Source organism: Piliocolobus tephrosceles, unplaced genomic scaffold (assembly GCF_002776525.5).
Source record: "Piliocolobus tephrosceles isolate RC106 unplaced genomic scaffold, ASM277652v3 unscaffolded_41133, whole genome shotgun sequence".
Classification (NCBI taxonomy): Eukaryota; Metazoa; Chordata; class Mammalia; order Primates; family Cercopithecidae; genus Piliocolobus; species Piliocolobus tephrosceles.
Window position 1 is genome coordinate 1 of NW_022325570.1, and position 23,747 is coordinate 23,747.

Sequence of the window (23,747 nt, forward strand, 5' to 3'; positions counted from 1 at the left end):
AATACCCACAGGGGTGGAGGGGCAGGCCCCCTTCAAAATGATCCACCCACCTCAGCCTCCCAAAGTGCTGGGATTACAGGCATGAGCCACCACGCCCAGCCACATATAACTTGTTTCTAAATAAGTTATTTAACTAACACCACAAGTTTTCATGAGCTCCTATTTTGTGGATGAGAAAAAAGAGGCAAGAGAAGCGATACCGGTTGCTTAGGATTCCCAGCTACCAATTGGTGGAAGCAGAATTTGAACCAAGGGAGTCTCTGGAGCCCTCGTTCCCCATCTCCTCTTCTTGCTCTCCATGTCTTTCTCTCTTTCTCCCCCTGCTCCCAGGCCTCCTACATCACACCCTTCTGGACAAAGCTTCACATCTGACATTTACTTTTTTGGAGTGGACAGAGTCTCACTCTGTCACCCAGGCTGGAGTGCAGTGGCGCAATCATGGCTCACTACAGCCTCAAACTCCTGGGCTTGAGCGATCCTCCAGCCTCAGCCTCCCAAGTCGCTGTAGCTGGGACTATGGGCATGTGCCACCACGCCTGGCTAATTTTTTTAATTTTTTGTAGAGATGCGGGGGGTGGGGGCATATCTGAAATTTTTAAACCTTCCCCAACTGCCATGAGCATTCCTGGGTAGAAGCCACTCCACGCCCTTACTTTGCTGGCATGGGTGCTGAACAGCAATTTGGCAATATCCTCTAGACCACAAATGTGTATGCCCTTTGGCCCAGGAAATCAGCTTCTGGGAATAAATATGACAGATACTGTCACATACATGGGAAATGCCATGGACATGATGACCCAGGGAAGCACAGTTTGCAAGTACAAAAGGGCTGGAAACACCCAAAAAAGCCCATCCCCCGAAGACAGTTTCAAAAATGATGGTGCATTCATGTAATGGAATACTACACATTTGTGAATGAATGAATGAATGAATGAGGTAGCTCAATATATCTGCCTATGGGAAAATAACCAAGATATGTTGCTAAGTGAAAAACAGAAAGAGAACAATGCCACCATTTTATTTTTTAATGGGAGAGGGAAGAATAAGGAAATGGATTCATATTTGCTTCATATTCATATCAAGCTTCTTGATGATCCTTTTGGATCCAGAAGTTTGAAAACCACAGCATCAAGAGGATGCCCACTGGGCATTGTGGCCCACACCTGTAATCTCAGGACTTCAGGAGGCTGAGGCAGGTGGATCACCTAAGCTCAGGAGTTCAAGACCAGCCTGGCCAACATGGTGAAACTCCATCTCTACTAAAAAACACACAAAAATTAGCTGGGTGTGGTGGTGCAGGTCTGTAATCCCAGCTACTTGGAAGGCTGAGGATCAAGAATCACTTGACCTGGGATGTGGAGGCTGCTGTGAGCTGAGATCACGCCACTGCACTCCAGCCTGGGAGACAGAGCGAGACTCTGTCTCAAAACAAACAAACTAACAAACACACAAAAAATAGGATGCCCATTGGAGATCTCCATTCACTATTTTTTCAGATGATATTCAGCACTTGAGTGAAGAAAATGTCTGGTCCAAACACTCAAGGAATTTAGACTCTTGACAGAGAAACACAGAAGCAAGCAGATATGCCTTGAACCAAACTTGCTTTTTCTTCTAAGCCTGCTTCTTCAGAGCAGCCTCTGACCCTCCAGGGCCCTGAGAGGAGGCCCTGGAGACAGGAACTGGGGAGCCCAGAGAGGTAGGGGAACCCCAGATGGTGATGGCATCGTCCAGAGAAGGAACATAACAATGGCCACAGATTCCCAATTTGGAAATAACTCAGCAGAACAAGAGTGACAGAAAATTCAGAGATTTCCAAGAGACCAGCCTCCATGTTTCCATTTAGAAATTCACCTACATACATCCAGGGTGAGAGACCCCAAGCATCAGATATGTCATACACAAGCATCAGATCCAAGTTAGAGAGGGCACCCGGGGACAGAAAGCTTCAAGCCAGCCAAAAGCCAAAGGAGGGATTTTACAGAAAGATACAGGAATGTGGGGCTGGGCACAGTGGCTCATGCCTGTAATCCCAGCACTTTGGGAGGCCAAGGTAGGAGGATCGCTTGAGGCCAGGAATTCAAGATGAGCCTGAGCAACATAGCAAGACCCTGTCTCTACAACAAATTTAAAAACTAGCTGGGCGTGATCGCATATGCCCGTGGCCCCAACTACCCAGGAGGCTGAGGGAATTGAGCCCAGGAGGTAGAGGCTGCAATGAGCAATGATGGCGCCACTGCACTCCAGCCTCAGTGAAACAGTGAGACCCTGTCTAAAAAAAAAATAAAAATAAAAAGGATATAAGGATGTCAGAGAACAGGGACCAGAGCTGTTAGTCAGCCTCATGGAGACCCTGGCCAGGACAGACACCTCTGGGGACCAGGAAGTCTCTTGGGTTCTCTCTCTTAGGGTTTGACTTTCTGAGTCTCTCTGTCACCTCTCATTTGAATCTCATCTCGCTCTGTCTATGCTGTGTCTCTATCTCTTTCAATCTCTCTCTGTCTCTGTCTCCCAGCCCTTACCTCTGAGTGTGTCTCTCTGTTTCTATTTCTCTCTCTCTCCCTCCCTCCTTCTGTTTCTCTCCGCCTCCCTTCCTCCCTCCCTCCTCCCCTCTCCCTACTGCAGGTTGGTCTATAACCCTTATCTCCCCCAGACCTGCTGGAGTTCTGGTATTAATCTGTTTATGGTCTGTTTCCCTCCACTAGAACACGGTCTTCATTAAAGGCAGAGATTTTTGTCTGTCTTATTTTCTGCTGTATCCCCAGTGCCTGGGATACTGACTGGCTCAATAAATATACGTTGAGTGAAGAATGAATGAATGACCATTCTCATGAACATTATTATTTGATGGCAACTGTAAAGCAACAATAATTTCACTGCCACTGCTGCTATTGTTGCAATACCTGCTTTTTATTTAGTATAAACTATATCCCTGAAATTGAGCTAAGCAGTTTCTTGTTTAAGTTTTACAGATTACCCTGTGAGGTAAGTGCTGTTAGTATGCCCTTTTTTCTTTTTTTGTTTTTTGAGACGGAGTCTCACTCTGTCGCCCAGGCTGGAGTGAAGAGGCCCTATCTCAGCTCACTGCAACCTCCACCTCCCAGGTTCAAGTGATTTTCCTGTCTCAGCCTTCCTAGTAGCTGGGATTACAGGCATGTGCCACCATGCCAGCTAATTTTTGTATTTTTAGTAAAGATGGGTTTGTGTCATGTTGGCCAGGCTGGCCTTGAACTCCTGACCTCAGCTGATCCTCCTGCCTCGGCCTCCCAAAGTGCTGGGATTACAGGGGTCAGCCACTGCGCCCCAGCCCCAGCCCCCCACCTTTTTTTTTTTTTTTTTTTTTTTTTTTGAGACAGGTCTGGCTCTGTCACCCAAGCTGTAGTGCGGTGGCGCGATGGTGGCTCACCGTGACCTCTAACTCCTGGGCTCACACAGTCCTTCCGCCTCAGTCTCCCAAATTGCTGAGCCACCGCGCCCTACTATGCCCATTTTTCAGATAAAGAATCTGAGGGCCCTCGAGGAGAAACCACTTGCTCAACATGAGCCCAGGTCTTGTCTGACCCCAAAGCCCATGGGTTTAGGCTGGGTGGAAAGAGAGCCTGGCGGGCTCAGGATCTGTCCCATCACGAGTTGGAACCTCAGCTCTGCCACTCGGTAACCGCGAGCCGTTAGTAAGTTGCTGAATCTCTCCGCGTGCCTCCGTTTCCTCACCTGGGATGTGGGCGTCCTCACACGGGAAGCCGCCTCTTCTAGTGCGCGCTGAGGGAGCGAGCACGCGTCTGTAGCCGGACTGAGCGTCGGGAGAGACCTGCGCAGGCGCGCCGGGGCGTGGAGGGGGCGCAGCCTGGGTGACGCCCCCGCGCCTGAGGGGACTCGCCGCCAACTCCCCTCAGCTCACTGGTCTGGAATTTGAAGAAGTGGGTATTCCCCTTCCCACCCCAGGCACTGACGGAGCGGCCCCCCGGGGATTCCAGGACCCGAGCTCCGGGAGCTGGACTCGCAGCGGCCGCGGCAGAGCAAGCGGGCGCCGGGAAGCGAGAAGGAGGCGCCCGCCGGAGGCCCAGCTGCCCGGAGCAACTGGCATGGCCCGAACCATGGCCGTCGCATGGCCTCCGCTGCTACTGACGCTACTGGTGCTGTCCTGGCCACCCCCAGGAACCGGTGAGTGACCTCCGCGCAGTCCGGCGGCCTCTCTTTCGCTCCCAGCCCCGCATCCAAGCCGGGTACTTGGCCCCCTGGGTCCCCGAAGATGACGGCGCCGCCCGGCGCCACCCACCCCCCATCTCTGCCCCGGAGTTGGAAGGAACACGGGGCGAGGGCAGGACCGTCCTCGTAGCCATCCGGAGAGCGGTCGGAGTTGGGTTTAGAAGTTCCTCGAAATTGGCAGCAACACAGGGTGGGCACAAGACCCTCCTCTGGGCCCCTCGGAAAGGGGATGGAGTTAGGTGCGGACATTTCCCAAAAAAGGCAAGAGAATCTCGGAAAATTAGCAGATGGTGACTCATGCGGGATTACCTTACCCAGGTTCCTGCTCAGCACACCCAGGCCATAACCCAGCAGCCTGCTGGCGGGCTGGGTCTGGACAGAGAGGATGGTTGATGTTGGGGAGGAGGACAGTGGGTGACACTTGACACCATTACCCCTCTGACCCCCAGTGTCTGACTCCAAGGGACTGGCCATTCATTCATTCTTTTTTTTTTTTTTTTTTTTAATTTTGAGATAGTCTCACTCCATCACCCAGGATGGAGTGCAGTGTCCTGATCTTGGCTCACTGCAGCCTCCTCCTCCCGGGTTCAAGCCATTCTCCTGCTTCAGCCTCCCGAGTAGCTCGGATTACAGACATGTGCCACCATTCCTGGCTAATATTTTTGTATTTTTAGCAGAGACAGGATTTCACCATGTTGGCCAGGCTGGTCTCAAACTTCTGATAAATATATATATTATATATTATTATTATATATTATAATAATATATAATTCTATATCTTATGTATGTAATTAACAATATATGATATCATAATGTACAATATATTTCTTAGTAAATATTAAATATATTTATAACATACATGTTATCTATATAATAAATAATATATATTTTATTATACATTTAATAAGTAAATAATATATATTTTATTTATTTATATATTTTGTGTGTGTATATATATATTTATTGTGTGTGTGCGTGTATGTGTGTGTGTATGAGAGAGAGAGACAGGGTCTTGCTCTGTTGCCCAGGCTGGAGTGCAGTGGCACAATCCCGGCTCACTGCAACCTGGACTTCCCAGGCTCAAGTGATCCTCTCACTATGGCTTCTGGAGTAGCTGGGATTATAGGTGCTCACCACCACACCTGGCGATTTTTTTTGTATTTTTGGTAGAGATAGGGTTTCGCTATGCTGCCCAGGCTGATTGCAGCCAAGCGCAGTGGCTCATGCCTGTAATCCCAACACTTTGGGAAGCTGAGATGGGAGGATCACTTGAGCTTAGGAATTCAAAACCAGCCTGGGCAACATGGCAAGACCCCATCTCTACAAAAATAATTAGCTAAATAAAAATTTAAAAAGAAAAAAGAAACCTCCACCAAGGCCCATGCGAAGCTTCCTACTATGGCTTCCTGCGGGTCCGGGTAAGCGCTGCTGGCTCGGCTAATGAAACTCCCGAAATACTGGACAACGTGGGAGATTGGCTTTGGGGCGTCTACCGCTTTGCCACTGATAGGAATGACTTCTGAAGGAACTTGATACTAAATTTGGGACTCTTTGCTGCCGGAGTTTGGCTGGCCAGGAACTTGAGTGACATCAACCTCATGGCATCTCAGCCGGGGGTATAGCCAAGTAGACAAATGGAATCCTGTGCTGAACCCGAATCTTCCAAAAAACAGCGTACAATCTGTGACCACCAGAAGATGTGCCCTGATGGCAGCTGAAGTTTGATTCAGATGGGCACTTTTCTTCCCTCTCCCTGCCTAGTTTCCTTTTGTTCCTTGAGTCCACGCAGAATTCCATTCTCTGGTCAGCAGACAGGCTTAAGCTAAAGTATTGCCTTTGTTCTATAAAGTTCTGTACATAGTTCCCAAGCTTCTGCGGGAGGTGATCTTTGATCTTGTCCTGAGAAATAACAGTGCTGTTTTAACAAACATTTGAAATAAATACCGCACACACAAAAAAATATATAAATAAAAATAATAAAAAAATAAAAAAGAATGCATAGGACTATGTTTATTAGTGTCAATAAGCGCTGACACATGTTGAGGACCTACTATGTGCTAGGGCCCTTGGCAGAAAGATTTTTATATAGGACCTGGGGGATTAGAGGTCAGTCTCTGACCACCCAAGTTCAAATCCTACCTCTGCCACTAAACCTCTGTATGACTTGGAGGACGTTATACTCTGTGTCAGTTTCCCTGTCTGTAAAATTATGTTAACAGTAGTGCTTGCCTCAGGGGGCTACTTCAGGATTAAATGCCAAAATATATGTGAAGCACCCAGAATAGCCCCGATCTGTGTCAGCACCCTGTGAGTGTGCACTGTTCTAAGTCTCATTTTACAAACTAGGAGAAAGAATCAGACAGGTTAAGTAACCGACATGAAGCCTCACTATAATTACCTTCCTCTTGTGCCACGGTCCTCCACATTCTTCCGACCAGGATCCACCCAGAGTAGTAATACTCCTTTCATGGATTTGAAGACCCAGGATTTCTCCCCATTTTCTACATTGGGGGTATTCTAACCCCTAATGGCAATTGTGCTGTAAATAATGACAGTCATCGTATGTGAAAGCTAAGATACCGGTGTGATGAAAAGTTCTGGGCCAGGTGCGGTGGCTCACACCTGTAATCCCAGCACTTTGGGAGGCCGAGGCAGGAGGATCACTTGAGGCCAGGAGTTCAAGACCAGCCTGGCCAACATGGTGAAACCCCATCTCTGCTAAAAAAAAAAATTAAAAAATTAGCCAGGTGTGGTGGCGGGAGCCTGTCATCCAGCTACACGGAAAGCTAAGGCAGGAGAACCGCTTGAGCCCCAGAGGCAGAGCTTGCAGTGAGCAGAGATCGTGCCACTGCACTCCACCTGGGCGACAGAGCGAGACTCCGTCTCAAAAAAAAGAAAAGAAAAAGTTCTGGAGCTGTATAATGGTGACGGTTGCACAACATCTTGAAATGTACGTAGTGCCACTGAACTGTATGCTTTAAATGGCTTAAATGGTAAATTTATTTTTTTAACCACAATATTTACCACAATTTTTTAAATCAGTGATGTTGAGATTGAGGGAAATACGGTAATAATAGAAGAAATATGGTAATAAACAGCCAAAGTGAAGGAGCACGGCCAAGTTGCAGACCATCCCGGACGCCCTTACCCTCCTTGCCTGCCTCGACCCCAACTAGTGCCCCAGTCCCCCCTCCCCCCACACCCCACCATCCACCAGGGCTCCAGGGCCTCGGCGTGCACACGCCCAGGTGCCCGGGCTCCCGGAGCCCCTCACTATCTAGCCCAGGAACACACCGGGTCTGACACCTTCTCTTCGGTTCTCCGCAGGGGACGTCGTCGTGCAGGCGCCCACCCAGGTGCCCGGCTTCTTGGGCGACTCCGTGACGCTGCCCTGCTACCTACAGGTGCCCGGCATGGAGGTGACGCACGTGTCACAGCTGACTTGGTCGCGGCATGGTGAATCCGGCAGCATGGCCGTCTTCCACCAAACGCAGGGCCCCAACTATTCGGAGCCCAAACGCCTGGAATTCGTGGCCGCCAGACTGGGCACAGAGCTGCGGGATGCCTCATTGAGGATGTTCGGGTTGCGCGTGGAGGATGAAGGCAACTACACCTGCCTGTTCGTCACGTTCCCACAGGGCAGCAGGAGCGTGGATATCTGGCTCCGAGTGCTTGGTGAGCAGGGGTTTTGGGGAGGCTGAATGAAAGGCGACTTGGTGGGAGGATCAGGGAAGTCAGCAAAGAGTGGGGAGGCCAGGGAGGGAGGGAGATTCCCTCCACAGCAGATTCCCTGGGCACAAAAGGAGGGGCAGCGCAATGATGGGGGTGGGGGGGGGGGGGGCGCGGGGGGGGGGGGGCTGCAGGGCAGGAAGGGAGCAAAGATCTCCGGGAGTAAGGACCCCCAAGCCTCGGGTTAGAACGCCCTGAGGGAGAGGGAGGGGTATATTGGAAAGGGAGCTGGGAGGGGACCCAAAAGGAAGGGAGGAGGCCTGGGTGTCCTTGTCTGGGTCCCTCCTTTCCTCATCTGTAAAAGGGTTGGTGACAATAGCATCACCCTTGGAAAGCTGTCCTGAGTGTCCCGGTGCAGCCTTAGAGCTTCACCGCTGGCCCATGTGAGCCCCTTAGAGCTGTCAGTTACTGTTACTTTATTTGGTGAAAAAGGAGAAAGTTGAAACAGACAGACAGGAAAGCAAGGATCCTGATACCCAAAAGAGGAGGGAATCTGCTTCCATTTTCATGAGCTCCATGAGGCCCTCCTCTTGGAACTTGAGCAAGAAGTCTCTGTGCCTCAGTTTCCTCATCTGTGGGATGGGGATCACCATGAGGAGTCAAAAAAACTGACCCTGTTTTTTTTTTCTGAGCCGGAGTTTAGCTCTGTCGCCCAGGCTGGAGTACAGTGGTGTGGTCAAGGTAGGTCCTCACTGCAGCCTGGAACTCCTGTGCTAACGGATGCTCCTGCCTCCCTGTAGCTGGAATTACAGGAATGTGCCACCACGCTTGTTTTTGTTTTGTTCTGTTTTGGTTTTTTTAAGCTTATGTGCCAAGAACTATTCCAGGCCTGTGCATGAGAAACTCATGAAATGTCAAGGGCTTGGAACTGTGCCTGGCACACAACACCTAACCACAGGCAGCTCTTGTCGCTCCAGCAAGCCTGGGATTCCAGGTATCATGGTTTAGGATGAGGTAAAACAGAAACAGCGAGTCAAGTTAAGGAGAAATCTTCAGTAAATAATACAGGTAATGATGGGGAAGCAAGTTCCAGGTTTGGGAATCACCAGGATGATGATTAAGAGATGGTCAAGGTGGTTTTGGAGTCAGACAGACCTTATGGGAAAGCCTAGCTCTGCTGCTTACAGCTGTGTCACCGTGGGCAAGTCACTTCCCTTCTCAACTTCAGAGCTCAGGCTTCCTCTCCTCCACTGAGCCCCAGACTAGGATAACCCCCTTTGGGTTTCCCCTTCCCCGCCCTGCCCTCTCCGAGTCATCACTGCCTAGGAAAGAGTCTGTCTGCCCCCTTGGACTGTACCCATGAGGGCAGAACCAGGGCTATTTTGGTCACTGCCGGGCCCCAGCACTTTCCAGCAAACAGTATTTATGGAGCACTTATGTGCCATTCTGAGAGCTTTACCTGCATATTCTCATTGCCTATAGTGCCATCATTACCCCTGTCGACAGACAAGGAAACTGAGGCACAGACTTGCACAAGACCACCCAGCTGCTTAGGGACACAGCTGGGGTTTAAACCATGCCATCCTGTATCCTTTTTATTTTTTCTTTTTCTTTTTTTGAGACAGAATCTCGCTCTCTTGCCTAGGCTGGAGAGCAGTGACACAATCTCGGCTCACTGCAACCTCCACCTCTCAAGTTCAAGCAATTCTCCGGCCTCAGCCTCCCAAGTAACTGGGATTACTGGTGTGTGCCACCACACCCTGGCTAATTTTTAGTAGAGACAGTTTCCCCATGTTGGCCAGGCTGGTCTTGAACTCCTGACTTCAAGTGATCCATCCACCTCAGCCTCCCAAAGTTCTGGGATTATAGGCATGAGCCACCCCGCCCAGCCACCATGCCATCCGGTACCCTTAATGAATGCCTCCTTCTGCCACAGGTTCATTGGATGACCTGTTGCTTTTGTTCCTCTTCCCAGCCAAGCCCCAAAACACAGCTGAGGTTCAGAAGGTCCAGCTCACTGGAAAGCCGGTGCCCGTGGCCCGCTGCGTCTCCACAGGGGGTCGCCCGCCAGCCCACATCACCTGGCACTCAGACCTGGGCGGGATGCCCAATACCAGCCAGGCGCCAGGGTTCCTGTCTGGCACAGTCACTGTCACCAGCCTCTGGATTTTGGTGCCCTCAAGCCAGGTGGACGGCAAGAGTGTGACCTGCAAGGTGGAGCACGAGAGCTTTGAGAAGCCTCAGCTGCTGACTGTGAACCTCACCGTCTACTGTGAGTGTGCCCGAGTCAGTGACGGCAAGATCCCCTGCCGGGCTGCCCCCAGCACTGTCTACACTGACTCCCCAAGGCACTGTAGGCATTGCTTCCTTCATCTGCACTGGCTCCCCTGACTCCTGTCTACACGACCATTGTCTGCACCAGCTCCCCTGGGCCATAAACAACACTGTCCCTATTGCCTACACCAGTTTACTCGGGCCATAGTCAATGCTGGTACCCAGATTGTCTGCCCTGGCTTCTCTAGCCACTGTCTGCGTGGATACCCCACACTCTATTGACTCCCTTGAGCACAGTCTACACTGCCCCCAAACTGCCTACACCTGCTTCCCCAGGCAACTATCCACAATGACCTTCCCCACATTGCTACACTAGTTCTCCTGGCCACGATCAGCACTGCCTCCCTTCTTGTCTACACCCACTCCCTTGTCCATTTCTTTCTTTCTTTCTTTTTTTTTTTTTTTTTTTGAAATAAAGTCTCCCTCTGTCACCCAGGCTGGAGTACAGTGGCACAGTCTCGGCTCACTGTAACCTCTGCCTCCCAAGTTCAGGTGGTTCTCCTACCTCAGCCTCCCAAATAGCTGGGATTACAGGTGCATGCCACCACACCTGTCTAATTTTTGTATTTTTAGTAGACAGGGTTTCACCATGTTGGCCAGGCTGGTCTCGAACTCCTGACCTCAGGTGATCTGCCTGCCTCAGCCTTCCAAAGTGTGCTGGAATTACAGGCATGAGCCACCATGCCCGGCCTTTTTTTTTTTCTTTGGACAGGGTCTCACTCTGTCACCCAGGCTGGAGTGTAGGGGCATGATCATGGCTCCTACAGCCTCAACCTTCCAGGCTCAAGGGATCCTCCTCCCTCAGCCTCCCAAGTAACTGGGACTACAGGTACAGGCACCATGCCCAGCTAATTTTACAATTTTTTGTAGAGAGAGTTTTGCTGTGTTGCCCAGGCTGGTCTCAAACTCCTAGGCTGAAGTGATCCTCCCACCCCAGTCTCCCAAAGTGCTGAGATTACAGGCGTGAGCCACTGCACCTGGCCCCTTGTCCATTTTCTACACTGCCTTACCATTGTCTACACTGGCTCTTCTGGGCCACAGACAGCACTATCCCCATTGTCTACACCAGCTATTTCGGCCATCAGCTGTGGGGTGTTTTCACTGTCTCCCATGGTGTCTACACTGGCTCCTATGACCACTGTCTACATAAACACCCCACTTTTTCTACACTGGTTCTCCTGGGCACTCTCTAAAGTGCCTCTCGACACTGTCTACACTGACTCCCTGGAGAACTGTCTCCATTCACCTCCCACATTGTATCGACCAGCTCCCCGAGCCATGATCGACCGTCTCTGCCGGGTGCTGGCTGCATTGATCTTCCCACATTGTTTGTGCTGGCTCCCCTCAGCAGTGTCTCCAGAGTCCCCCAGTGTAGTCTCTATGCTCCTCTGCCCAATGTTGTCTACACTGGCGCACTTACAGGCTATGGAGTCTCGCCCCACATCACCACACTGGCCTCCTTGTGTTCTGTCTGCACAGCCCCCTGACAGCATCTGTCCTGGTTCTCCTGCACAGCGTTACCTCCACCAGCGCCCTCACGGCATCATCGACATTGACACCCACACGTTTATCTCCACTGACAGCCCCAGGGACTCTCTAACCAGTGCTGTCTAACAGAAATAGCACGCAAGCTGCATGTAGGATTTTAAATTCTACAGTAGCCACCCCATTAAAAAAATTAAAAGAAAGAGGCCAGGCACAGTGGCTCACGCCAGCACTATGGGAGGCTAAGGCAGGTGGCTCACCTGAGGTCAGGCATTCAAGACCAGCCTGACCAATGTGGTAAAACTCCGTCTTTACTAAAAAATGCAAAATTTAGCCAGGCATGGTAACGGGTGTCTGTGATCCCAGCTACTGGCCAGGCTGAGGCAGGAAAATCACTTGAACCTGGGAGGCAGAGGTTGCAGTGAGCGAGATTGTGCCATTTTGCACTCCTGCCTGGGAAACAGAGCAAGACTCCGTCTCAAAAACAAAAAAAGAAAAAAAAGAGATGAAATTTATTTGTTTATTTATTTATCTATTTATTTATTTGAGACGGTGTCTTACTCGGTCATCCAGACTGGAGTGCAGTGGCATGGCTCACTGTATCCTCAACCTCCTAGGCTTAAGTCATCCTCCCACCTCAGCCTCAGTCTCCTGAGTTAGCTGGGACTACAGGCGTGTGACACCATGCCCAGCTAATTTTGTGTGTGTGTGTGTGTGATAGAGTCTTGCTCTGTCACCCATGCTAGAGTGCAGTGGCGTGATATCAGCTCACTGCAGCCTCCGCCTCTCAGGTTCAAGCGATTCTCCTGCCTCAGCCTCCCGAGTAGCTGGGATCACAGGCCCTGGCTACAGTGCCTGGCTAATTTTTGTATTTGTAGTAGAGACGGGGTTTCACCATGTTGGCCAGGCTGGTCTCAAACTCCTGACCTCATGATCCACATACCTTGGCCTCCCAAAGTGCTGGGATTACCGATGTGAGCCACCACACCTGGCCTTGTTAAATTTTTTGTAGAGACAGGATCTCCCTATGTTTCCCAGACGGTTTCGAACTCCTGGGCTCAACTGATCCTCCTGCCTCAACCTCCCAAGGTACTGGGATTACAGGCATGAGCCACTGTGCCTGGCCAAAATTAATTTTAATAATTGCCTTTACGTACCCCAATATACCCAAAATATTATTTCAACTTGTAATTGTTTTTTTAATTATTCTTAAGATCTTTCCCATTTATTTTGCCCTAGTAAAGCCTTTGAAATATGGTGTGTATTTCAGCCTGGCTATATTTCGAGTGCTCAGTAGTCACATGTGGCCAGTAAGTGCCACATTGGACAACTAGACTAAGCTCCCACATCGTCTACACTGGCTCATCCAAATACTGTCTACACACACACACACACAGGGCCTGTCTTAATTTCACCAACTCCCGGGGACACACTGTATACGTGGGGGTGATCTCACCCCCACCACAACATTTCAACACTGGCCTGACAATATAGCATCTGCTGTAATATTCCAACACCCTGTCTACACTGAGGCCATCAGTAATATCCACACAAGCTCTTCTAGGCATCATTCATACTGTTCCTCCCGTCATTGTCTATACTGCCTACTCCCCCACCAGGCAAGTGGTACACAGATTCCCTCAGGTACTGTCTATACTGGAGTCCCTCAACACTGTCACTGGGTCTGAGCGAGGAGGAGGAGATCTGCACTGACTCCTACCCCTCAGCCCCCAAAAAACCCTGTCCCATTGGCCTGCCCCCTGAGGACGTTGAAATCACATCTGGGATGGCTGAGCAGCAGCCTAGAGCAGGGTTATCCAGGACTTTTTCCCGCAGGACTTTTTCCCGCAGGACTTGTCGGAGCCTTGAAAACACTGCCGTGTGTTATGAGTGGTCATTGCCTGTGAGTGAGAAAAGGAGGAGGCCTTTTCCTGCAGCACACCCAAGACATACCTGGTCCAGGCTACCCAGGAAAGCTAGTGCAGAAAAGCAGGTCCTCAGAAGCCCTCTCCATGTGCCCACTGACCAAAGACTCCCAGGCTTCTGCTCTCTGTGGCACCCCATCTCCCTAGACTCCTCCTAGGCCTCTCCAGCGCCTGCTGTTTTCCAGATATCCCCAGGCCTTTTCCTGCAGTGATGTGAATCCCATGTAGCCCTTGGCTCCCCAAAGGCTCCCTGTCTCTGAACCTCTGTGTCCATTTCCTGCAGACCCCCCAGAGGTATCCTTCTCTGGCTATGATAACAACTGGTACCTCAGCCAGAATGAGGCCACCCTGACCTGCGACGCTCGCAGCAACCCGGAGCCCACAGGCTACAACTGGAGCACGTGAGTCCTGAGTCTCAGGGAGGAGGGGCTGGGGGTGTGGATTTGTGGGTCTGATGGAGGAGGGGCTGGGCCTGGACCCCTGGGTCTGAGGGAGAAGGGACTGGGGGCCTGGATTCCTGGGACTGAGGGAGGAGGGACTGGGCCTGGACCCCTGGGTCTGAGGGAGGAGAGGCTGGGGGCCTGGACTCTTGGTATAAGAGAGCAGGGGGATTCAGAAAAGAAAAAAAGAGGAGGGAAGAGATGCCCAGTGGGGAGCATCTCTGTTTTGCAGTTGAGGCGTCTAGCAGGTGGTTTAATCCTGGCTGGTGGATGCACCTGCTGTTTGGGGTGTGCCTGCTCTGTGCCGGGTACTTCCCCCGAATCCCACGTGACCCCATGCTGTGCAGAGTCAGCAGCTGTTGCCATGCCCAGGTTAAAGACCAGCCACGAGAGGGCAGAAGCGGCCCTTGAATCAGCACCTGGCTCCAAAGCTGGTCCTCCGCCTCTTGGCCAAGCATGTCTAACCTGCAGGCCTCAAAATTTGTAAACTTTCTTAAAACATTGTGAGATTTTTTTTTTTTCAAATTTTTTTTAGCTCATCAGCTATCATTAGTGTTAGTGTATTTTATGTGTGGCCCAAGACAGTTCTTCTTCTTCCAATGCAGCCCAGGGAAGCCAAAAGATTGGACACCTCCGCTCTAGACTGTAACCACCTCACTGTCACCTTGTGTAACCTACTTGGTTATCTCTGGACAGACCAAGTACTATCCCCATTGTCTAGATGAGAAAGTTGAGGCTCACAGCAATAAGATTTCCCCAGATTCGTACTGAAGCTAGGGTCAAGAGTAGGGTAAGAAAAAGGCGAAGGGATAATACATAATTTTATAATACATAATTTACATAATTTTACTGAACCACCTTTTTTTTTTCACGAAGGGACTCTGTCGCCAAGGCTGGAGTGCAGCGGTGTGATCATAGCTCACTGCAACCTGGACCTACCTGGGCTCAGGTGATCCTCCCGCCTCGGCCTCCTGAGTAGCTGGGACTACAGGCACACACCACCACACTCAGCTAATTTCGTTGTATTTTTTTGCAGAGACAGGGTTTCGCCACATTGCCCAGGCTGGTCTCCAACTCCTGGGCTCAAGCAATCAACCCACCTCAGCCTCCCAAAGTGCTGGGATTGCAGGCATGAGCCACCTCGCCCAGCCTTACGTCTTTTTCCTTATTACAAAAGTAACTTGTGTCCACTGTAGAAATATCAACCAAATTCGTTATGAGAAAAAAAGAATAAAGAAGCACCTACAGTCAAGTGTACCCAGCCACCTCCAGAAATACCCAGTGACCCCTTATTATACATCCTTCTGTCTTTTTTCTCTCTGTTTCTAAACAAAGACTGGAATTATGCTATACATATAATTTTGAAACTTTTCCTGTATCTTGTGAATACCTTTCCATGTCAAAGCACATAGATCCACACTCCATTTTCCCCCATGTTGTATTAGGAAGACTGTCAAACATACAGAAAATCATAGGAATTTTCCAGTGAGCACTTAGGATTCCACCATGTGGATTCCCCCACTAACATTTTACCGTGCTTTATCATGTTTCTGCGACTCCTTCGGTCCCTCTATTCATCCATCAATCATATTATGCACTTCAGAGCACCCCCAGCTCCCCTGCCTTTTTTTTTTTTTTTTTTTTTTGAGACAGGACCTCACTCTGTTGCTCAGGCTGGAATGCAGTGGCACAATCACAGCTCACTGCAGCCTTGAACTCCTGGGCTCAAGTGATCCTCCAGCTTCAGCCTCCCAGATAGCTGGGACTACAGGCACACACCACCATGCCTGCCTAACCCGGCCCCTTTTTAAATGTTGCTGGGATTCCATCACTTTAAAAACAAAAAGAAAATTTAAGAATAGAGACAGGATCTCACTATGTTGCTCAGGCTGGTCTTGAACTCCTGTACTCAAGCAGTCCTCTCGCCTGGGCCTCCCAAAGGGCAGGGAAGGGATTCCAACATATGTGGATGACATCAGTTATTTCACCAGTCCCCAGTAGAGGACACAGATGTCATTTTCCATTTTCAACTCTGCAAACGCCATGGTGGTGACCATCCTCAGTGGTCACTTGTCAGCAGTTGTCAGTGGAAGGAATTGCTGGTCAAAGGTTTTCAATTGGTGTGATGGTGCCTTTACTGTCCTGCCTCAAAGTGCCACAATTCAGGCTCTTGAGCCGGATGGCTGCGTTTGCATCCCAGCTCTGCAGAGTACCCAAAGCCCAATGCTTTCATCTCCTCCACCTCTGTCCATTAAACCAGTGTTCCTTAACTACTTACTGTAGTAAGTAAGCCAGGTGCAATTAACCGACATACGCTGGTCAATAAAACAGACCAAATTTCTTCCCCATATGGAGCTTCCATTCTAATGGTGAAAGAAACAAGAAGCAAGATAAAGTCATAAAGTGTGTAGTGTGTATGCAATGGTGATAAATACCATGGAGAAGATAAAGCAGAGAAGGGAATGGGACTAGGTGTCGTGGCTCATTCCTGTAATCCCAGCACCTTGGGAGGCAGAGATGGGAGGATCACTTGAGGCTAGGAGTTCGAGACCAGCCTGGCCAACATGGCACAACCCCATCTCTACCAAAAAAGATACAAAAATTGGCCGGGTGTGGTGGCACGCACCTGTAGTCCCAGCTACTCAGGAGGCTGAGGTGGGGAGATTCTGTGCACCCAGGAGGTGGAGGTTGCAGTGAGCCAAGAGGGCGCCACTGCACTCCAGCCTGAGTGACAGAATGAGACCCTGTCGCAAAAAAATAATAATTAAATAAAAGAGAGAGAGAAGGGAATGCGAAAGGTGATCGTCGCAGTTGAAATAGGGTGGCCAAGTGAGGTGTTACTAAGGTGACATCCCAGCAGAGGCCTGAAGGAGATGAGGGTGAGCTCTGCGGGTACCTGGGGGGAAAGCATTGGGGCAGAGGGAACAGCATGGGCAAACCCGTTTCTATCCATCAGTCCCTGCATAAGCAAACACACTGGACACCTAACTGGAGAGTTTGAGGACCAACAAGGAGGCCACTGTGGATGCAGAGGCTGAAGCAAAGGGGAGAGTAATGGAAAACGTGGGCAGAGGTAGCAGGGACCAGATCATGTGGGGCCTGTGACAGGAGAAGACTTCGGTTTAACTCTGAGACAGGCTGAGCCGCCAGAGGGTACTGAGCTGAGGGATGGGAACTGACTTAGGGTTCACAGGCGACCTCTGGTGGCCATGTGGGGAAAAGATGAGGGGGCGAGGGCAGAAACAGAGCCCAGTGTGGAGGCGGCTGCTGGGGGCCCGGATGCACCGCACCAGAGCAGGGAGGTGGCCCTGGAAGCCCTGAGGAGCGGTGGGATTGTGGATAGATCTTAAGGCGGGGCCGACAGGATTGGCTAATGGGTTGGGTGTGGGCGTGAGAGGAAGGGAAGAGTTGGGGGGCCTCCAGAGTTGCTCTCCGCTTATGCCATAGAGGGCGTGAGGGTTTCTGGTACGCAGTGAGTGCTCAATCACTGTCACTCTGGACCTGCAGCAGAGGCCACCTCCTCACCTTTCTGTCGCTCCCAGGACCATGGGTCCCCTGCCACCCTTCGCTGTGGCCCAGGGCGCCCAGCTCCTGATCCGTCCTGTGGACAAACCAATCAACACAACTTTCATCTGCAACGTCACCAATGCCCTAGGAGCTCGCCAGGCAGAACTGACCGTCCAGGTCAAAGGTGAGGAACTCCCTGGGTCGGGAGAACAGGGACCAAAGGAAGAGGTCGAGGCAGGGTTCCCTCTGCAGTGTTCTCTGGCTCTCATCCTTCTAAGCCTTCTCATAAAAGGACCAGTGGGGCCAGTTGTACTCCCCTGTTAACTCCATACCTATACCACTGGTACCATTGTTCAACTGCCTGGATACACTCCCTCCACACACACAGGTTGGGATAGATGTGGAGTCCCTCTCTCTCAGGGACTCAGGCCTTTCCAAATGTATTAGGCAGACCTCTATCAATTGCAATTGACAGAAACACAAAGTAGTCTAAGCAAAAAAACAAACAAAACAGGACTGTATTGAAAATTTACCTTCAGGTATGGTTAGATCCAGGGGCTCCAACCATGTAACCCAGAAACTTTTATTTTGTACATCTCTTGTCTCTTTTTGTTATACTGGCTTTATTCTCAGGCAGGCTTTGAAGCAAGATAGCCCTCAGCAGCGACATGCTCACATCCTACCAGCATAGCAACAGCAGGAGGAAAAAAAAACACCACTTTCAATAACTGTAGCCAAAGTCCCAGGGCTGGCTCTCATTGGCACAGCTTAAGCCACAGCCCACCTATGACCCAATCATGGCAGCCAGGGAGAATGGAATATTCTGATTGGCCAGGCCTGTGTCAAAGTCCCATTCTAGGAACCAGAGGGTGGGATCCAGTCCACCTGAATTAAATAGACTGAGGCAGGTGGAGTGGCGGCTCCCCAAGGAAATTCGAGATGCCATTTCAAGAATGAGAGATAAACCCTAAGAGTTTTCTTACCTAAATACCTGTTTCCTTGTCTTTCAGAGGGACCTCCCAGTGAGCACTCAGGCATGTCCAGTAACGTCATCATCTTCCTGATTCTGGGAATCGTGATTCTTCTGACCCTCCTGGGGATCGGGCTTTATTTCTATCAGTCCAGATATTCCTGTGAGTTCCTTTGGCACCATCATCTGTCTCCCTCGAGTGAGCATCACCAGAGCTGCCATAATTGAGCACCTACTATGTGCTGGGCTCTGTGCTGAGTCCTTCCCATGTGCCTTTCACTGAATCCTCACCCCACTGCCATGAGGTTTCCCCCATTTGACCGATGACGGTGCAGAGCCAGGGAGTCTTGTTCACTGGTTCATTTACAAATATTATTTACAGAGTAGGAGAAGAGGATATAGGGCCTTAAGGCCATGGTAGGGACTTTGGAATTTAATTCAGGTGATGTGGGAGTCCCTGCCAGATGGATAGAGGGTGAAATAATGCCTAACCCCTCAGCCTTACTCCATCTGCCTTGTTGAACTAGGAGAAGTTGGCAGGAACTGGCACCTCTGATCCTCAGCTCTAAAAGGGTCTGATGCTGTCACACCTCGAGATTTGCACAGGCCCTTCCCCTGCCAGGAGCACCCTCCCGTGGCTCCTTCTGGTGAAGTGCGCCAGCTAATTATGTAATCAAAGGAGCGATACTTTGCTGAGCACCATCTACGTGCCACTTTGTGTGTATAACCCCATTGATTTTAATTTCTAATTATTTTTATTATTTATATATTTATTTATTTTTGAGACAGGCTCTCTCTCTGTCGCCCAGGCTGGAGTGCAGTGGTGTGATCTTGGCTCACTGTAGCCTCTACCTCCCAGGTTCAAGCGATTCTCGTGCCTCAGCCTCCCGAGTAGCTGGGATTATAGGCACGCACCACTGTGCCCAGCTAATTTTTGTATTTTTAGGAGAGACGGGGTTTTGCCATGTTGGCCAGGCTGGTCTCGAACTCCTGGCCTCATGTGATCCACCCACCACAGCCTCCCAAAGCACTGGGATTACAGGCGTGAGCCACCACACCTGGCCTGTACAATCTCCTCAAGGATCACCCAGCAAAGTGGTTCTCCCGTGAGCCCCATTTTACAGAGGAGGAAATATTTGCTTTGAGAGATGAAGTTACCTGGTCAAACAGCTGGAAAGTGGTTGATGGAGAGAAGAAGCCAGATCTTTGACTACCAAGCTTTTCCCTCAACCACTAAACAAAGCTGCTCCCTCACATCCCGAACAGGTGCTGCCTCGTCCAGGAAGCCCTCCCTGACCCCCAAGCATGGGCCAAGCATCCACTAGGCTCTCCCACCCCAGCCTTGCCCATTCTGGGTCATCACTGTGGGGCACTTGTTTGTCTTCCCCAGTGGACTGTGAGCCCCAAGAGAGCAGACCTGAGGCTGTCACTGTCATGACTATGTCCCCAGGACCACCTACCACTGGGCTGGGCATAAAAGAGGCACTCGAGGAAGTGTTTGCTGCATGATTCAGTGTGTCAACTCCAGAGCCAGACTGCCTGTATCTGGGCCCTCGAGCTACTGCTTGATTAGTGATGTCACCGAAAGGCAAATAGCTTAGTCTGTATGACTCAGTTTCCTCATCTGTAAAATGGGGTGACAGTACCTAATAATACAGTAAAACACTTAACACAGCAGGTGGCACATTGTAAGCCACATACCGGGTATGGATTAGCTATGATTGTTATTGCTATTATTACTATTATTGTTATTATTATTATCTTTTTTTTTTTTTTTGAAACATAGTCTCACTCTGTCCCCCAGGCTGGAGTGCAGTGGCGCAATCTCGGCTCACTGCAAGCTTCGTCTCCCGGGTTCACGCCATTCTCCTGCCTCAGCCTCCTGAGTAGCTGGGACTACAGGCGCCCACCACCGCGCCCGGCTAATTTTTTGTATTTGTAGTAGAGACGGGGTTTCACCATGGTCTCAATCTCCTGACCTTGTGATCCGCCCGCCTCGGCCTCCCAAAGTGCTGGGATTACAGGCGTGAGCCACCGCGCCCGGCCTATTATTGTTATTATTAACATAAACTGCACAAGAGCAGGTTTTTGTTTTTTGTTTTTTGTTCTTTTTTTCTTTTTGAGACAAGATCTCACTCTGTTGCCCGGACTGGAGTAGTGCAGTTGTGTGATCTTGGCTCACTGCAGCCTCAACCTCCCAGGCTCAGGTGATTCTAGCCTCTCGAGTAGCTGGGATTACAGGCATGCGCTCCCACGCCTGGCTAATTTTTTTATTTTTTTAGTAGAGATGGAGTTTTGCTGTGTTGCCCAAGCTGGTCTCAAACTCCTAGACTCCAGCAATCTGCCCACCTCAGCCTCCCAGAGTGCTGGAATTACAGGCGTGAGCCACCACGCCTGGCCAAGAACAGGCATTTTTATCTCTTGTTCACAGCTGTGTCCCCAGCACCTAGAATGTACCTGGCACAAAATAGACATTTACCATTTGCTGAATAATAAGTACTATTTGCTAAATACACCCCTGTTGAATAGTCCAGGAAACTGAAACACAGAGAGGTTAAGTCACTTGTCCAAGTTGACACAGCTCCTACAGGACAGAGATGGAATTTGAACCCATCCATCTGGTTGTAGAGCCCAGGCTCGATATTTATGGATATTTAATAACCAAGTGAATAACTGGATGACCAGATCCTTACAGAGCACCCCCGCCATCCCTGTCTCACACGTGTATACCATTAAGGGAAATGGCGCCCCCGTGTAATAGCAGAGGCAGAACCTGACATTTTCAGGGCCCTGACACCCAGGCATGTCTTCTTCCCATGCTTCCCAGCACTATGCCTTCCTGACGACTTGCCCTCCTATTTCCCCAGGTAATGAGTATGCCAGCGTCTCGGCTAATGGGGTAAGTGCAGTGTTGGAGCTAAGGAGGGTGTGGGGTCTGCACAGACTACAGACCAGATGTCTCCAGATGCCCGCAGGAGCCTGGGTCTTTTCTCCGGGTGCCCCAAGCAGCATTTCCCAACCCTTCCTGCTGGGCAGAATCCGCTGTAGAGTTTGCTAAGACGCAGCCCCAGACAGTCTGGTCTGTGATAGGGCCAGGGAATCTGCATTTTAATATCCACCCTCCCCCGACCCCGCCTCAGTTCCACCCGTGGCCACACCTTGAGAAGCACTGCCCTGGCTTCCAGGGAGAGGGGAGGGGATGGGCCTGCCGTTCTTTGCACATTGGGCTTCGGTGGGAAGATGTTTGATTTTGTTCAAAAGAGCCTGGAGACTAAAGTGTGAAAACCCTCTTCTAGTATATCTCCTATTCAGATGTGAGCAGAGAGGCCAGCTCTTCCCAGGATCCACAGACAGAGGGCACAAGGTGACACCGTCGGGACTGAGCAGGGAGAGAGACTGGAGCTGCAAGGACATGGGCCTCCAGAGTTGGACCCCGCCCCAATGGATGAAGACCCCCTCCAAAGAGACCAGCCTCCCTCCCTGTGCCAGACCCCAAAACGAGGGGGGCAGGTGCAAGTTCAGAGGTCTCCAAGACCACCCTCCGTTCATTTGCTAGAAGGACTCACTAGACTCAGGAAAGCTGTTAGGCTCGCAGTTACAGTTTGTTACACTAAAATGACAGAGATTAAGATGAGCACAGGGAGGAGGTGCACAGCCCATGCTCCAGGAGAGATGAGGCACCGGCTACCAGCTGCCCTCTCCCAGTGGAGCCATAGAGGCAGCACCTGATTCTCACAGCAACGACACGTGACAACATGCAAGTACTGCCAACCAGAGCAGCTCACTCGAGATCTTCGTGTCCAGAGTTTTTTGTTTGTCTTGAGACAGGGTCTGGCTCTGTTGGCAGACTGGAGTGCAGCGGTGAGATCACAGCTCATTGCAGCCTTGACTTCTCAACTCCAAGTCATCCTCCCACCTCAGCCTCCTGAGCAGCTACGACTACAGGTATGTGCCACCATGTCTCGCTAATCTTTTTATTATTTGTAGAGATGAGGGCTCCCTGTGTTGCCCAGGCTGGTCTTGAACTCTTGGCTTCAAGTGATACTTCTGCCTTGGCCTCCCAAAGTGCTGAATTAAGCAGCTCACCACCCACATGACTGACCTCATACGTCAAGCCAATACTGTGTGGCCCAAGTCCCCCAGCATAAATCACATCATTTATGATGTGGCCCAGAGTGGTCCAAGACTCTCAGATCAGCTACCAGCAGGATATTCCAAGGGCTTGGAGATTAATATCCAGGAGCTGAGGATAAAGGGCCTGATCTTTCTTTGGGCAAGGTTAAGCCTCTACTGCATAGCAGACCACACAGAAGGGTGTGGACCACCAGAGAATTTTGGTAAAAATTTGGCCTCTGGCCTTGAGCTTCCAATTCTCTATATCCATCAGATCTCTGTGGTTTCAAGAAATAGCCACTGACCCTGGTCACCAGAGGCTGCAACTCAGGCCTCAAGCAGCTGCCTGGGGTGTATCCAAGGAGCAGAGACAACTACTGGATGTGAACTTGAAGAAGGTAGTCAGCTGCAGCCGCTTTCGGCCAGCATCTGCAGCCAGCAAGCTGGGACTGACAGGAAACACCCACAAAAGAAGCAAATGCTATTTCCAGCTCAAGGGGGAGGGGATGCAGGGGGAGGCGGCACTGCAGTTGCTCAGGACATGCTCCTACAGGACCAAGATGGATGCGACCCAAGACCCAGGAGGCGGAGCTGCTCAGATGCAACTGACAAGTTTACTTTAAAAAGGTCTATGATCTTGAGGGCAGACACCAGAATTCCTCTTATAAAGAAAACTGTTTGGGAAAATACCTTGAGAGAGAAAAGACCTTGGGCCAAGATGCTAAATGAGAATACAAAGCCTGAGCTGCTCTGCAAAAGAAAATAAGCGGGACGGAGGATTTGCTGTGGACAGAGATGGAAGAGTGGGGAACAGAGAAGCGTGGGGAAGAGATAGGAACCAGCAGGATGGCAGTGGCAAAGGGTTCAAGGGGTGATGAGGCCAGTGGGACCCCACAGAGTTGGGGAGACAAAGGAACATTGGTTGCTTTGGTGGCACATAAGCTCCTTGTCTTTCTCCAGCGCCCAGAATCTCATTAAAGCTTATTTATTTACCTCCAGTGGCTGTGTGCAATGGGGTTTCTTGTGGAAATTAAGGAGGAGACAGGTTTCATATGTACCATTACCACATGGGATGGAACCAGAGGCATGGAAGCAAGA

At 50.5% G+C, this 23,747-nt stretch overlaps 1 protein-coding gene across 3 annotated transcripts; it reads left to right on the forward strand.

Moving 5' to 3' along the window:
- The first annotated feature begins 3,877 nt into the window (after positions 1-3,877).
- Positions 3,878-23,647, forward strand: LOC111520345 (poliovirus receptor homolog). 3 transcript variants are annotated; one of them, XM_026452847.2, is made up of 8 exons: positions 3,878-4,161; positions 7,534-7,881; positions 9,851-10,147; positions 13,903-14,020; positions 17,602-17,750; positions 18,577-18,735; positions 21,404-21,435; positions 21,833-23,647. In XM_026452847.2, the coding sequence occupies exons 1-8, from the start codon at positions 4,083-4,085 to the stop codon at positions 21,902-21,904; spliced, it is 1,254 nt and encodes a 417-aa protein (XP_026308632.1). In that variant the 5' UTR covers positions 3,878-4,082; the 3' UTR covers positions 21,905-23,647. The 3 variants fall into 3 exon arrangements, with proteins under 3 accessions (XP_026308632.1, XP_026308633.1, XP_026308634.1); XM_026452848.2 differs by having other exon boundaries at positions 3,901-4,161; positions 18,577-18,600; XM_026452849.2 differs by lacking the exon at positions 18,577-18,735 and having other exon boundaries at positions 3,901-4,161.
- The last annotated feature ends 100 nt before the right edge of the window (positions 23,648-23,747 follow it).